Here is a 16,344-nt window from a genome sequence, read left to right on the forward strand (position 1 = left end):
ACGGACGGACATCGCTAAATCGACATAGAATTTTAAGCTGATCAAGAATATATGTACTTTGTGGGATCTAAATTGTATATTTCGAGGTGCTACAAACGGAATGACAAACTTAATATACCGTCCATACTATGGTGGAGGGTATAAAAATAAAGTCAGGGCAAAGGCATATGCCTTGGTCAAGGCTTTAAGAGCAAATTTTCTATAATTTCGAAAACAATATTTTTACATTCAATATTTATAAAAAATATTTATATTTGTAAATTTTTCTAGTTTTGGAACTTAAGACTAGACATATAAATGCACATTTTGGTGGGAAGACAGTCAAAGGACAAGAAATTCAACCTATAGACCACATCAGACAGCTTCCTGCTGCCACATGGAAATAACAATTGTCCATTGAAATTCCCCTCAATCCCGTTTCTTGGGATTTGCATTGATGGGACCAATATGACCATGAGGTAGCTCAAAATTCAAACGTAAAACAGCATCATTTGGTCCATAGAATTCAATGCGATGGATATTTTTTACACCTTCACGAAATTGTTTAGCAGTTTTTTCCAAAACAGGCATTTCGGTTTTGGAATTTTCCACCGCGTATAAGTCATCACCGGGCAACAAATTGACGCGAGCATCTTTACACTTATATTCAATGGGTAGGGTAACATCGAGACCTTCGTGACGACGTTGCAGAGCAAAGTTTTTCACATCTTCCAGTTGGGTAAAATTCAACAGACGGGAAAGTTCATAGATCTGGGGTGGGGGCAGCCAGATTTCCTTTGTGAAATGCTGTTGCAAATACTCGGCCGGAGTTCTCCACTAAAAGTGAAAAGGAAATCGATTTAATGTGGTATTTCAAAGGAAATTGCTTGTAAATTTACCGCAAAATCAGTAACTTCATTGTTTTCCTTGATTACATCGGGTACATCCTTTAGGGCGATCATAAAGAAGGCCGTATTGAAGCTGGAAACAAAAAACATTGTTCAACTTGTCATATAAAGCACGATTCAATAGGATACCTTGAGAGCCCAATTTAAGCTTACCAAAAACCCCTTTAAGTCGAATAAAAACACAACCTATATAGCTTCTTGAGTAGAAGTTTAATAGTCGATTGTGCAAACGTCCTATGTAGATTCACTTCAACGGACTCCCTCTAGATCGTTAAAAACTCTGCATCCAGGTCATTAAAAATGTGATCTATTTGTCTTGGATGACTTCATAAAGCTCGTCTGGAAAGACCTCCGACAAATTGTCTTTAAAAGCACAACCTATAGATCTTCTTAAGAAAAAGTTTAATAGCCCATTGTTCAAAGGTCCTATCTAGATTCGCTTCAAAAGACTCTCTCTAGGTCGTTAAAAACCCTATCTCCAGGTCACTAAAAACCTATCCCATTTAACTTGGAAGACTCTAAAACTCGTCTGGAAAGACTTCATACAAATTTTCTACAGCAGAAAGGCTCTTTAAAAGCGCAACCTGTAGATCTTCTTGAGCAAAAGTTAAATTGTCGATAGTGCAAAAGTCCTATCTAGATTCGTCCATCAAGATTCTCTAGGTCGTTAAAAACTCCTATTTGTCTTGGAAGACTAACTAAAGCTCGTCTGGAAAGACTTCCTACAACTTGTCTACAGCAGAGAGACTCTCTAAAAGCACAACCTCTAGATCTTTCTGAGCAAAAGTTTAATAGTCGATTGTGCAAACGTCCTACCTAGATTCGCTTTAACAGACTCTCTCTAAGTCGTTTAAATACTCCACCTCTAGGTCATTAAAAACCTGTCCTATTTATTTTGGAAGGCACCCTAAACCATATATGGACTTCCGATAACTTGTCTACAGCTCGTCTAGAAAGACTCTCATCGAGAAACTCTCCCTTTATCTCGTTTAGAGAGGCTATCTTCGGTCGGTCTAGAAAGACTTCCTCCAGCTCGTCTCGAAAGACTTTCTCCAGTTCGCTTTAAGCTCTTACGCTTTAAGCTCGTCAAAACAGGCTCCCTCCAGTTCCTCTAGAATGACCCTCTTCAGCTTATATAAAATAACTCCATTTCTCTGAAATACTCCCTTCAGGTGGTCAGAACGACTTCCTCTGGTCGGTCTAGAAAGACGTCCCCCATCGGTCTAGAAAGACTTCCTCCTGTCGGTCTTGAAAGACAGCCCCCTCCAGATCGTGTAGATGGACTTTCTTCAGCTCGTCTAGAAAGATTAACTTCAGCTCGTCTTGAAAGTCTCCACTCAGCTCACCTAGTAAGACTCCCTCCAGCTCTTCTCGAAAACTCCGCTGAGCTCATCTCGAAAGGCCTCCTTCATCTTGTCTAGAAAAAATTCTTTCAGCATGTCTAGATAGACTTTCTCCTGCCAGTCTAGGAAGACTTCCCTCTGTTCGTTCAAAGAGACGCCTTTCAGCTCGCCTAGAAAGACTTCCTTCAACTCGTTTATAAGAACGTCCTTCAGTTAGTCTAGAAATTCCTCCTTCAACTCTTTTAAAAAAACTCCAATCGGCTGATTATGGAAAATTAAAGATTAAAGACTCCACTTTGCTCGCCTAGAAAGATTCCACTCAGCTCGCCTAAAAAGACTCCCTCCAGCTCTTCTCGAAGACTCCGTTCAGGTCATCTAGAAAGACTCGGTTCAGCTCATCTGGAAAGGCTTTCTTCAGCTCGTCTAGAAAAAAATTCTTTCAACAGGACTAGAAAGACATTCTCCTGTCTGTCTAGGAAGACTTCCTCCTGTTCGTTCAAAGAAACGCCTTCTGCTCGTCTCGAAATACTTCCTTCAACTCGTTTATAAGAACATCTTCCAGTTAGTCTAGAAAGTCCTTCTTCAGCTTATGTGAAAGACTACATTCAGCTGGTCTGTTAAAATCCCTTAGACTATTTTAAAAGAACTCGATTCGGCCTACTTTGGAGATTTCCTCCAAATTCTCTGACAATATACCCCGTCGGGTCGCCTCGAAAGAATTTCTTCAACTTATTTATAAGAGCTTCCACCAGTTGGTCTAGAAAGTTTTCCTCCAGTTCGTCTAGAAAGACTTCCTCCAGCACTTTTTGAAGACCCAATTCTGCTCATTTTATAAAACCACCGTTAGCTCGTCTCGAAACTTTCTTCAACTGGTTTATAAAGACTGCTTTCAAGTCGTTGATAAAGACTGCCCTTAGCTTGTCGGCGAAGATACCCTTCAGCTCGCCGATAAAGACACTCTCGTTTATAAAGCCTCCAGTTCGTCTTAAAAGACGCTCACTCAGCAGATCTATTAAGATTCTAAAACACCCTCCTACTCGGCCCAAAGACTTCCCTTCATTAAGTCCTCATTAAATTCTTCCTGAATGTTCCGCCTCCTTCATTTCCAAAAAAAAACTACCCTCAGCTGGTCTATACAACAACCCATTTTAAGTCGTTTATAAGGTTTCCTTAACAACCTTTTTCTAGGTCCATAGACGTCTCTCAGGTCATCAGAGACGACCTCCACCTCATCTCAAAAAAAAAAAAAATAATAATAATAATACCCTCAGCTGGTCTATAAAACAACACCCCTTAAGTCGTTTATAAAGATTCTAAAACACCCCTTTACTCGGTCCATAGACTTCCTGAAGGTCATCACAAATGTCTTCTTTCAAGTAGTTCATAAAGTCCTTCTTGATACCCTCTAGAAGATTCCCTTTGGTCACCTCATAACATTGGTCTATAAAGTTTTTCATTTGTATCTTGGTATTTACCGCTTCTTAAAGGTGGTCGGTGTAAACCAATTCGACCACTGATGCAGGCTCCACAAATCGGGTACAATTTCCAATGCCTCGCATAATTCCAAAAATTTTGTACTGTCATTGTGCACCAACTTCTGCCAGTGGTTGCGGTCAAAGTCCTCTCGAAAATTACCATAACCTTCCCCAACGCCTGAGGCCAATGATTTGCGATCTCGGCAAAATATAACACCCAATTCTTCGAAAGCTTCACGAATGGCAGCAATGCGTAATGATATTTCCCTAAAGGAGAATCAATTAATTCATCTTTTTCTTGGAGAAATTCGTCTTATCTACCTTTCTATAGCCTCTGGATTATTATTTTGAAAAATAACTGATTTCTTGCCCTTTGGTTCTTCAGTTAAAGCCACCAGCTGCTTGGTGGCACCCATTTTCTCAAAATGTTTTCTCCACAGCGGTGTTTCATCGGAAGCCTCAAAAACTCCTCCCGGGAAGACAGCAGAATTGGGCATAAAAGTGGCCTGAGGTGGCCGCTTAAAGAGTAAAGCTTTGAAATCGGGATTTTGTGCAGCTTTATCTCGGGCCAAGATGATTAAACTGGCAGATTTGCGAAATTTGGCGGCAGCACCTTGCATGGCCAGTTTTTGGAACTTTTGGTTGCTCGGGATTGGGAAGTTATTGGGGAAACAAGTTGTTGATAAACATTGAATCGTCTGTTCGTTGCACAACAACCCCGGACGTGTTGTCAAAAGACAAGAAACAATGAAAATAACGAAATGAGTGATAAAAATCAAAAGCAAAACAAAAATGCTGGTGTAGGGATGCTAAGATCGAAAAGGTCTACCTCTAGGGTTGTAGAAACGAGTTTATTGCCCAAGAAAACAGCTGATAGCTTGGTTGCGGAAAAATTCGAATCAGCTGCTAGTTCATTATATTTATTATCATTGGCATCTGAAGGTGCATGTACATAAACAGCTTTTGGAACAACTCTAGTTTAGTTTTTTTCCAGAGGTACATATTTTTACCCTGATTTCGGGAAACTATTTTTCTTGGGGGACGGACCCGGGACCCCGGATTTTTGACCCGAAAGTCCGGACATGGACCTGGTCATGGTCGAAACTTCGGACCCGGTCATGGTTCGGAAGTTGTAGTCAAATTATCGATTTTTTGGACCCGGATTTTTTATAAAACCCCCAAAGAGTCAAAAAAGGGCCCTTTGTGGGTGTGTTGCCAAATTATAGCTGACACTATTACTTTTCCAAAATGCTACAATTTGTGCTAATACCTTTTTCGGGTCCAGAGATATGGGTCTTTCCATCCGCACAACCCGATTCTAAACAGTTCATTAAAATTATGTTTTCAAATAAAAAAGGGTTTATTTCGCGTAGCAGTCGTTGGACTACAAAAGTATAAAATTTAGAAATCTTTGGTTTGCGTTAGCCGGAGTTGGATATACTCAGAGGAAAAAATCCCAAGCCTCGGCCGAAGGCTAGCTATTTACAAAAAGTGAGGTCCAGGCACGGACTTTCGGGTCAAAAATCTGGGGTCCCGGGTCCGTCCTACCACTGGAAAAAATTGAAGAGTTTTTACTAAACTAGAGTTAAGCCTTTTACGGAGAAGCCAGCCGACGATTTAAGCCAGTCAAACAAGCGTTTTATGTATTCTCACCTCAATAAAGTCTGTCGAATGTATGAAGGATTGGGTTGGGCGCCATTTGTAGAAACAAATAGCTTAATTCCATGAAAAAGTTCCCTTCGTTTTATACCCTCCGTTCACCATACATAGTATGGAGGGCATATTAAGTTCGTCATTCCTTTTGTAGCTCATCGAAATAATATCTTTGGACCTATCAAAGTGTACATACATATTCTTGATCAGCATACAATTATAACACGATTTAGCCCTGTCCGTCCGTCCACCTGTTGTAATCACGCTAGAGTCGAAACAAATTAAGGTAGGAAGCTAAAATTTTGCACAGATCAGTCTTTTGTTTGCGTGCAGGTCAAGTTTCAAGATGGGCTATATCGCACCACGATATCATATAGCTCCTATATAACGGTATCCGCGATATTCGGTATTTTAATGATTGCAACCAAATCTTTTCAATGGAATTGTCGGAAAATCTACAGTACTTAAAACCCCTGTATAGTCCCCATACAACTGTACCTCCGATATTCGGTATTTTGATCATTTTGGGAACATTATTCACTGGAATTTTTTTTAAATACCGTATTTACAGTTCGTAATGGGTACTACAGCCTATGACAAAAAAAAATGCATATGCGGCCCACGTCTTCATATAGCCCCCATATAACAGTACCTCCCGATATTCGGTATTCTGATGATTTTTGCGGCATTATTCATTGAAATTGTTTCAAATTTGGTATTTGAAGTTCGAAATGGATATTACAGTCAATGACAGAATATTGTCTGTGCAGGTCCACGTTTTGGTATAGCCCCCATATAACGGTACCTCCCGAATTCGGTATTTTGATGATTTTAGCGATCTTATTCGCCGCAATTGTTTCATATTTGGCATTTGAAGTTCGTAATGAATATTACAGCCTATGACAGGCAATTGCCTGTGGAGGTCAACGTCTTCATATAGCCCTCATATAAGGGTACCCCCCGATATTCGGTACTCTGATGATTTTAGCGACATTATTTACCGGAATTGTTTCAATAACAGCACCTCCCGAAATTGATATTTTTATGATTTTTGCGACATTATTCACCGATTTTTTTTCAAGTTTCGCATTTGAATATTGTATTGGCTTATGACAAAAGTTACATATGCAGGTTCACGTCACATTCGGTAATTACTTATGCAGGCCCTCGTCTTTGAACCCTATGTGGAGGAGGTATCAGAAGAAATGTTTCGATCTCTACCACCTTTATTACAAATCTTGTGTTGATAGAAATATTGAGATATGCCAAGTCTGAATGGAATCAGATAGTAATTTCGTGTTTTATGAGCTTCATTAATATTCAAAATTTTCACCCTTTGTGGGGGAGGTACCAGAAGGAGTGGACTGATATATTCCATCGTCACACCAGACCGTGGATTAATAAAAATATTGTGATGTGTGTAATTTGAAGAGAACCGCAAGCTTATATCGGATTTTATCATCGTTTTGGTTATTTAAAGTTTTGATCCTTTGTGAAGGAGGTACCAAAAGGAATGGTCCGATCTCTACCATCTTTATAACAGATCTTGTGTTGAAGAAAATATTGAGATGAACCAACTCTGAATGGAATCGAATGTCAATTTCGCGTTTTATGAGCTTCATTAGAATTCAACATTTTGACTATTTGTAGGGGTGGTACTAGAAGGAGTGGTCGGATATATTCCTTCTTCACATCAGACCTTGGGTTAATAAAAATATTGTGATGTGTGTAATATGAAGAGGGCCGCATGCTTATATAGAATTTTATCATCGCTTTGGTTATTCAAAACCTAAGCCCTTTGTGGCGGAGTTACCAGAAGGAACGGTCCAATCTCTATCATCTTTATAACATATATTGTGTTGATGAAAATACTGAGATGAACCAACTCTGAATGGAGTCGAATGTGAATTTCCGCGTTTTATGAGCTTCATGGATATTCAAAAGTTTGACCCTTTGTGGGGGAGGTACCAGAAGGAGTGGTCCGATATTGCCCATCTCCGAACTAGAACTAAGAATGACAATAATATTACGATGTACCAAGTTTGGACCAAATCGGATACTCCCTTCGAGAGTTATCGTGCACACCAGCCAGCCAGACAAACAGACGGACGGACGAACATCGCTTGATCGAATCCAATTGTCTGAAACGGATTTGGTCCAAAGAGTCCAAGGGTCTAAAACCGTTATTTCAATGAGGCACGTTTTGGCCGTATCAAATGATATATACCCTAGCCATATGGTTGAGGCTATAAAAGGAAAGGACTGTTTAGCCCCCACTCTTCAAATAATACCTTTACATTTTCCATTTATTTCCCTGCTAACCTAAAACTCCATAGGAATTTAAGACTACTTTTTTCAGCTATATTTAAGTTCCCCTCCCCCTCACATAAATCACTTAACTGTTATGTGCCATGGTCATCTTCAAAGAGATGAAAAGCAAAATCCTTGAGGAAATAAAAGAAGATAGTCAATTTCAAAAAAAAAAAAAAAAAAAAAAAAAACACTTAACTGTTTGCAACAAGTGTCATGGGGGTTGAGGTGGGACAAGTAGATGGGTTGGGGATTTCCAAACGATTCCACTTATCACTTTTCATGTCTTTTTATTGCACAGACTTCTTTGCATAAAAGAACCATTAAGAAAAAGGAAACATCTAAGGAGCCAGGAATAACAATAAGGAAAACGATTCAGAATTCTCAGCTAAATAGGGATGACAGAGCAAGATTCGGAAGGTGTGGTAGATGAAATGCCTTCCGAGAAGTTTTCTAGGGATATAAAATTAATTAAAAGAAAAGTTTGACCATTCGAGAGGTCTTCTATGAGGTTTTTGTGGATGGAGGAACGTTTAAGTATCTTCTGTGAAAGAAAAACTTTAATGGAGTCTTCGTACCATTATATGGGGGCTACACGAAGACTTGGACCTGCACAGACAATTTTTTGTCTTAGGCTGTAGTATCCACTACGAACTTCACATACCAAATTTCACATACATAATGTCGATAAAATCATCAAAATACCGAATATCGGGTGGTACCGTTTTATGAGGGCTACATGAAGACGAGGACCTACATCTTCCAGAGAGTATTCAGTAGACAAAAAGCTTGTCAAGAGGCTTTCTAGAGATATGGGATCTATTGAGATTTAATCTCGGTATATTGCGCTATTTAAGGCGTATTTAATAGGTCTTTCTTAGATAAAATAACTTTCAAGAGGTTTCGGTGAAAAAATACATTTCAACGAGTCCTCTAACTATCGGCTACCTTGGAAGCATGCTTCTATTGATGGTAAACCAACTAAAAGAGATCAAGATTTGTAATATGTATGGCCTCAAGATGTATTCAAGTTACGGTCGCCCTTTAAAAACTATTCTGTGGATGAAAAAAATTCTATAGAGTTCTTCTATAGATCGAAGATCTTTCGACATGTTTTCTCCGCATATAATATTTACCAAGAAGTTTTCTGTTGAAAAAATCGTCTTTAAAAAACTTCCAAGAAGTCTCCAGCGAAACAGTTTCTCTGAGGCCTTGCAGAGAACTTCTATGGATTGAAGACCTTTCAAATATCTTCTGTAGCGGACAGATCTTCTAAGAGGATTTCCATATATTAAAGGTCATCCATCCATCAAGGGCTAAGTTAGTCGACATAAGGACCCACAAACCTTATGTGGATCACGAGGGTTTATGATTTCAATACTTATTATAGTACCTCCATACAGAAGGAATAATATGTGAGGAATATGGAAGTGGATATGATGATCTCCTCTCGTTGGCAATCGGGTGGCTGTTGTTTGTTCGACGTTATGGTCATCAGGATATTACCGTCGATTCCGCGGTGTTTGGATGCTGCTGACTCGGGGAGCGGTCAGACGGCTTCGTTTTGTGTTGCCGGATCGGCAGCAGTCAAGTGTGTGACTCTGCAGTCGGATGGCTGTCGGCGAAGCAATATACTGTATATGTCTCGACTCTGCACCATTTGGGTTGTGGTTGGCTCGGTGTAATCGGTTATTATAAGGTATCTGCTGGGCTATGTGGCATTCGGATTGCTGTGGTAGATGCATTCCGTTAGTGGGAGCTGGCTATGATAATTAAGATGGTTGCGAGCTTGAGCTGGGTGGGGTTTAGGAGCTTGTCAAAAAGTTGGGTGCTTGCTAAAGGATGAGAGCATTTTGTGTTCAGATGCTGTCGACTCGGGTGTCGGTCTGACGTTGGGTTATATTCTGTGCTATTGGGTGGCTCGGTAGTAGTCGGATGTGTGTTTTGGCTCTGTGGCAGTCGGATGGCTGTCAATTCAGCCGTTGTCGTGTACATGGCTCGGCTCTTCACCACTGGGGTTGGGGTCGGCTCGGAGTAAACGGTTGATTGGGGTATTTGGGTTGTGTTGGCGGAAGATATTCGTTAGTCGGAACTGGTTAGGAGCTTTCAACTGGCTATGAGCTTGAGCTGGCTTAAAGTTAAGAGCTTGCTGGGAGCTTGAGCTGGCTTAACGTTAAGAGCTGGCTAAAAGATGATAGCGTTTTGTGTACTGATGCTGTCGACGTTGGATTCGATTCTATGCTATTCGGTGACTGTTGGCTCGGTAGTAGTCGGATGTGTGTTTTGGCTCTGTGGCAGTCGGATGGCTGTCAATTCAGCCGTTGTCGTGTACATGGCTCGGCTCTTCACTACTGGGGTTGAGGTCGGCTCGGCATAAACGTTTGACTGTGGTATTCGGGTTGTGTTGGCGGAAGATATTCGTTAGTCGGAGCTGGTTAGGAGCTTTCAGCTGGCTGTGAGCATGAGCTGGCTGTGAGCTTGAGCTGGTTAAAGTTAAGAGCTTGTTAAAAGATGAGAACGTTTTGTGTACTGATGCTGTCGACGTTGGGTTCGTTTCTGTGCTATTCGGTGACTATTGGCTCGATAGTAGTCGGATGTGTGTTTTGGCTCTGTGGCTGTTAATTTAGCCGTTGTCGTGTACATGGCTCGGCTCTTCCTACTGGGTTTGGGGTCGGCTCGGCTCGGCATAAACGGTTGACTGTGGAATTTGGGTTGTGTTGGCGGAAGATATTCGTTAGTGGGAGCTGGCTCCTAGCACTAAGCTGGCTGTGAAGTTGTGTTGTCTTAAAGTTAAGAGCTTGCTAAAAGCTGGGAGCTTGTCAAAAAGCTGAGAGCTTGCTAAGAGCTGGGGCCGGCTAAGGGTTGGGAGTTAGCAAAAAGCTGTGAGCGTGCTAAGAGCTGAGAGCTTTCCTATAAAAGAGCCCAAAGTTGGGAACTTGGTAAGAGCTGAGAGCTTTTCAAGAGCAGGGAGTTTGCTAAGGGCTAAGGGCTGTAAAAAAGGTGGAAGCATGTTAAGTTCTGGGAGCTTGTCAAAAAAGTAAGAACTTGCTAAGAGCTAGGAGCTTGTTAAGAACTGGGAGCGTGCTATGCGCAGGATCGAATCGTGGCTAACTAGTATCGAGACTGTGGACGATCTCCACATCTTTTGACAGACTCTCTCGGTGAATAGAATCAAAATTCATATTCGGGTAGCCACATGAAGTGAATGAGAATTATTATTGAATGGTATTGTCGTGGAATGCATTGACAATGGGACAAGATAAGAGTATGGCGTAACTTTGAAATGCAAGTCGAGAGAGAAATATAAAAGTTGTATGAAACAGCCACGTCAGAAGGTCTTCTAACATTAGATCAGCTGTTTATTGTTTTTTTTTTTTTTTTTTGTTGGAAAAAAATCTCCCAGATTCCCTTCTACATGACATACAGCCTACACGTCTTAAGTCAAAGGGGACTTAAACTTTTCTCTGGTTAAAGAACCCTTCAAAAGTTCTTTCATAGATGGGAAATTTTTCAAGGGGACTTTTTTTTGGATATAATCCTATCAAGGGGACTTCTGCACCCAAGATGCTTCATAGGTCTTCAGGGGCCATTATAAATGTAGGAAATTTTAAGGAAGGTACTAAATGAATTGAAAATTTTCTCATTTTCCATTTTATTCCAAAAAATTCCCCCGAGATCCCCTCAATTTCCCCGCTTTTTCAACACACATCCCTTTTACAAGATGCTTTAGTCACCAAAGCGACGAGGATTTAATCTGTTGATTCAGTTGATTGCAAAAAAAAAACTGAAATGTTAAGTAGCCAAGTTAAACGTCACAAACATTCAAGTTCCTCCATTCCACCTCATTCCCCCCACACCCAACACCACTCATATCAATTACTTTATGCATGGCCTAAATGAGGGGGGATTTTTTAGTCTTTAGACGTTGTCTACGCAATTTGCAGCCAGTTCTTGTTGTTGGCAGTTGTTGCTCTGCTACTATTCACGTGAATTTTGCTTCCAGTGGGGTTGAGGAAATCCCCCAAAATGGTTGGCTTTATAGTCACCATCACCATCATCATCGTCGCCGTCAACGCGTGCTTTACTACGAACAATAACAGCAGAACGACGTCACAATTGAATTAAAATGGATGCTACCGGAACAAGTTTTCTTTGAGTGAAGGAAGGGAGAGGGGGAGGGGGGTAGGGGAGAAGTCAAGGATTTTGTATTAGTATGTGTGTCCGGACATCCACTCCAAGAAATACAAAGAGTCACAATGCTCCTTCTCTATTGTAGTGATTTGAGGAAATAAATGACAGGGATGGGAATTGTTAGGCATAGGAAAGGGGAAAATGCGATTTCATTGAAAAGTTGAGGGAAACCCTGCAAAGTATATATATTCTTGATCAGCTTAAAATTCTAAGACCATTTAGCCCTGCCAGTCCGTCCATGTGTTGTAATCACACTAGAGTCAAAACGAATAAAAATGTGGAGCTAAAATTTTGCACAGATAAATCATTTGTCCGCAGGCAGGCCAAGTTCGAAAATAGCCCCTATATAACGATACCTTCATATTCAAACAAGTAAAAAAAAGCTAAGCTCGGTCGGGCCGAACTTTTTAGTACCCTCCACCATTTTGAAGGAACTTGAAATATTTCCAAAAAATTTTCGTCAAAAAATTCCTCTGAGGGCTATAAGAAGACGTGGACCTGCATAAGTATTTGTCTGCCATATGCAGTAGTACCGATTTCGAACTTCAAAAACGGAATTTAAAATGATTCCTGTGATTAACATCGTTAATATCTTTAAAATTCCGAATAAAGGGATGTGCTATTATATGTGGGCTATATAAAGACCTACATAGACAATTTTCCGACATAGGATGCGGCACTCATTACGAGCTTCAAATACGAAATTTGAAACAATTCCGCTGAAAAATGTCTTTCAGATCATCAAAATACCGAATATCGGAAGGTATCGTTATATGGGGGCTATACGAAGACGTAGAACTTCATAAGCAAGTTTTTGTCATAGGCTGTAGTACTCATTACGAACTTCAAATACGAAATTTGAAACAGTTCCAATGAATAATGTCTATAAAATCATCAAAATACCGAATATTGGGAGCTATCGTTATATGGGGGTTATACGGACACCTGGACCTGCAAAGACAATTTTCTGTCATAGACTGTAGTATCCATTAGGATCTTCAAATACGAGATTTTAAACAATTCCGCTGAATAATGTCTATAAAATCATCTAAATACCGAATATCGGCAGGCATGGTTATATGGGGGCTATACGAGGACGTAGAACTTTATACGCAAGTTTTTGTCATAGGCTCTAGTACCCATTACGAACCTTAAATATTAAATTTGAAACAATTGTGGTGAAAAATATCTCTAAAATCATAAAAATGCCGAATATTGGGGGGTACCGTTGTATGGGGACTATATGATATCGTGAACCTCTATAAATAATTGTCTTCCAGGGGGCAGAGTACTTAGAAGGAAATCTCTGTGTGGATTTTCAGACAATTTCATTGGGAAATGTGGCTAACATCGTCAAAATACCGAATATTGGAAGGTATCGTTATATGGGGGATATGCAATATTGTCGACCTATATAGACAATTCTCTTCCAGGGGTTAAGGTATTCATAAAAAACTTCTTTTGTAGAATTTCAGAAAATTCCATTGAAGAATGTGACAAAAATCATAAAAATAGCGAATATCAAGGGTGCCGTTGTATGAGGACTATACGACATAGTGGACCTACATAGACAATTTTCTTCCAAGGGGTAAAATACTCAGAAGGAACTCCTTGTGTGGATTTTCAGACAATTCGATTGAAAAATCTGACTAATATCATCAAAATACCGAATATTGGGGCGGGGTGCCGTTATATGGGGGCTATACGATATCGTGGACCTATATAGGCAACTCCCTTCCAGGGGATAGAGTACTCAGAGGGAACTCCTTGTGAGGATGTTCAGAAAATTCCATTGAAAATTTTGGCTAAAGTCATAAAAATACCGAATATCGGGGAGTACACTTATATGGGGACTATACGATATCGTGGACCTGTATAGACAATTCTCTTCCAGGGTTTTAAGTATTCACAATAAACTCCTTGTGTGGATTTTCAGACAATTCCATTGAAAAAAGGTGGCTAGAATCTGAAAATTCCGAATATCGGGTGGTACCGTTATGTGGGGGATATACAGTATCGTGGACCTATATAGACAATCCTTTCCTGGGGGGTAGATTACTCAGAAGAAACTCCTTGTGTGGATTTTAAGAAAATGCCATTGAAAAATCTGACTAGTATCATCAAAATACCGAATATCGGGGCGGGGTACCGTTGTATGGGTAATATACGATATCGTGGAGCTATATAGAGAGCTACCTTCCAGGATATAGAGTACTCAGAAGGAACTTCTTGTGTGGATTTTCAGAAAATTCCATTGAAAAAATTGGCTAAGGTCATAATCAAGGAGTACCGTTGTATGGGTACTATACGATATTCCATTGAAACATGTGGCTAGAATCTGAAAATACCGAATATCGAGAGGTACCGTTGTATGGGGGATATACGATATCGTGGACCTATATATAGAGAATTCTCTTCCGAGGGGTAGAGTACTCAGAGGATTTTGTGTGGATTTTCGGTCAATTCCATTGGAAAATATGGATGAAATCATCAAAATACCGAATATCGGAGGGTACCATTATATGAGGGCTATGCGATACTATGGATCGATATAGTCCATCTTCGAACTTGGCCTGCCCCTGCAGACAAAAGATTTATCTGTGCGAAATTTTAATTTTCTTCCCTTAGTCCAACCACCTTCAAATGAGGCAGGGTCGTCGATATTCCGGAGGCGATTTGACATTTCTTTAAAAATGGTCATAACTTTCAAATCGTGCAAATAAATCCAATTGTATCTGCATTGGATACGATTAATCCAGGTCCTGTAACCAATTTTTAGAAGAGTATATTATGACCTATCCACTGCGTACCTCAACACCTCTACTGTTCTGAAGATAAGACACTCTTTTTTTTACAAAATGTCAATAAAAAAATTTGAAAACTGTCATCGTCATGTATTATTTGTTTTTTTCTTTTCATTACATGGAAAGTGATGTGCAAAAAAGAGGTTGCAAAAACAACTGCAACAACAACAAAAGAAAACACCTGTTTTAGAGTTGTACACCGCAAGTGGTTGGACGGAACTAAATTGAATCTTTTCAAATTTATTGATAATAAATTTTCGCCCACTTGAGCTGCATATGGTGATTGTGGGAAGGGGTGTTGTGTTGATAAGACTTCGTTTTGGAGATCTTTTAAAAACAGAAAGTCTTCAATCTGTAGTCTGATGACCCTTCGAAAGGTCTTTTACGGATTTTAAACTTTTCAGGGATCCTATGAGAAAAGAGATGTATGAAAAAAGTATTTTTGAGCACATGATTCTTATCAGAGGTTTTAAAGAGATTTTTTCAGAAATTTACAGTTTTATGTATAGAGGACCCCTTTAAGCTTTCAGGACATCTTCTGTAGAATAACGATTTTTTTTAGAAAATATAAAAAAACACCCGTTGATTTGGTAAGCTTGAAATACAGCAGTAACATGTCTATTCAAATCTGATGTATGGTCTTGTTGATCCTGAGGCCTTTCTTCGTATCATTGGACCTCACTTTCCCGATTAAGTAGAACTTTTCTTGATTTCTATACCTGCCATGTTAAAACTCAACGAAAATATGAATTATACCTCGACGACCTTGACGTTTGGTGGTGAGAATATTTATTTCCTCATGTAGATGGTTCACCGATGTCAAAAGAAAGCACCCAGCGGAAGTTCTGAAGCCGATCTCGATAAAATTTAGCAAAAGTATTTCTGAGCTGTATTTGATGTATTTCCCCGAAAGTCGTTGTTACGGACTGCATATTACGGCAGTGGAGAACAAATATAACAAATCGGATGCGCATTATATATGGGAGCTATAGCTACATCTGAACCGATTTCGATCAAATTTGACATACTTGTTTCTAGACTCAATTTGACCGGCAGTGCCAAATTCCATCCCATTTGGGCTAATATTACACGTTTGGTCCGCAATAAAAGCAATTCGGACGAAGATATATATGAGAGCTATATTCAAATCTAAACCGATCTCCATAAAATTTAGCAAAAAAAAATTCTGAGCTGTATTTGATATATTATCCCAAATATGGTTGTTACAGAGTGCATATTACGGCTGCGGAGGACAAAAATAACAAATCGGATGAACAATATGTATGGGAGCTATAGCTATATCTGAACCGATTTTCCACAAAATTTGATATACTTTTTTCTAGGCTCAATTTTGTCGTAAGAGCCAAATATCATCCTATTTGGGCTAATATTACACCGTTGGTGCAGAATAAAAGGAAAATCGGACGAAGATATATAAGGAGCTGTATCTAAATCTTGACCGATTATCTCCAATTTCAATAGGGTTTGTCCTTGAGCTAAATAACTGATTTGTGCAAAATTTCATCTCGATCGGGCAATAGATGCGACCTGTACTTTGTCTACAAAAATACATGGATAGACTGACGGACGGATTCACATGCACAAATCGACTCAGAATGTGATTCTATGCAGGTCATCAAGTGGACCTATAAGTCTATCACGCCTCCTTCTCTATGTTACA

The 16,344-nt window shown here is 39.7% G+C and overlaps 1 protein-coding gene across 1 annotated transcript; it reads right to left on the reverse strand.

The window, feature by feature from the left end:
* Positions 1 to 219: 219 nt before the first annotated feature.
* On the reverse strand, positions 220 to 4,446 carry LOC101888294 (acyl-coenzyme A diphosphatase NUDT19-like). Its single transcript, XM_005179739.4, has 4 exons — positions 4,027 to 4,446; positions 3,706 to 3,972; positions 879 to 960; positions 220 to 816 (listed from the first exon to the last, which is right to left on the reverse strand). The coding sequence occupies exons 1-4, from the start codon at positions 4,323 to 4,325 to the stop codon at positions 409 to 411; spliced, it is 1,056 nt and encodes a 351-aa protein (XP_005179796.2). The 5' UTR covers positions 4,326 to 4,446; the 3' UTR covers positions 220 to 408.
* Positions 4,447 to 16,344: the final 11,898 nt, after the last annotated feature.

This window comes from Musca domestica, unplaced genomic scaffold (assembly GCF_030504385.1).
Source record: "Musca domestica strain aabys unplaced genomic scaffold, Musca_domestica.polishedcontigs.V.1.1 32, whole genome shotgun sequence".
In the NCBI taxonomy this organism is placed as follows: Eukaryota; Metazoa; Arthropoda; class Insecta; order Diptera; family Muscidae; genus Musca; species Musca domestica.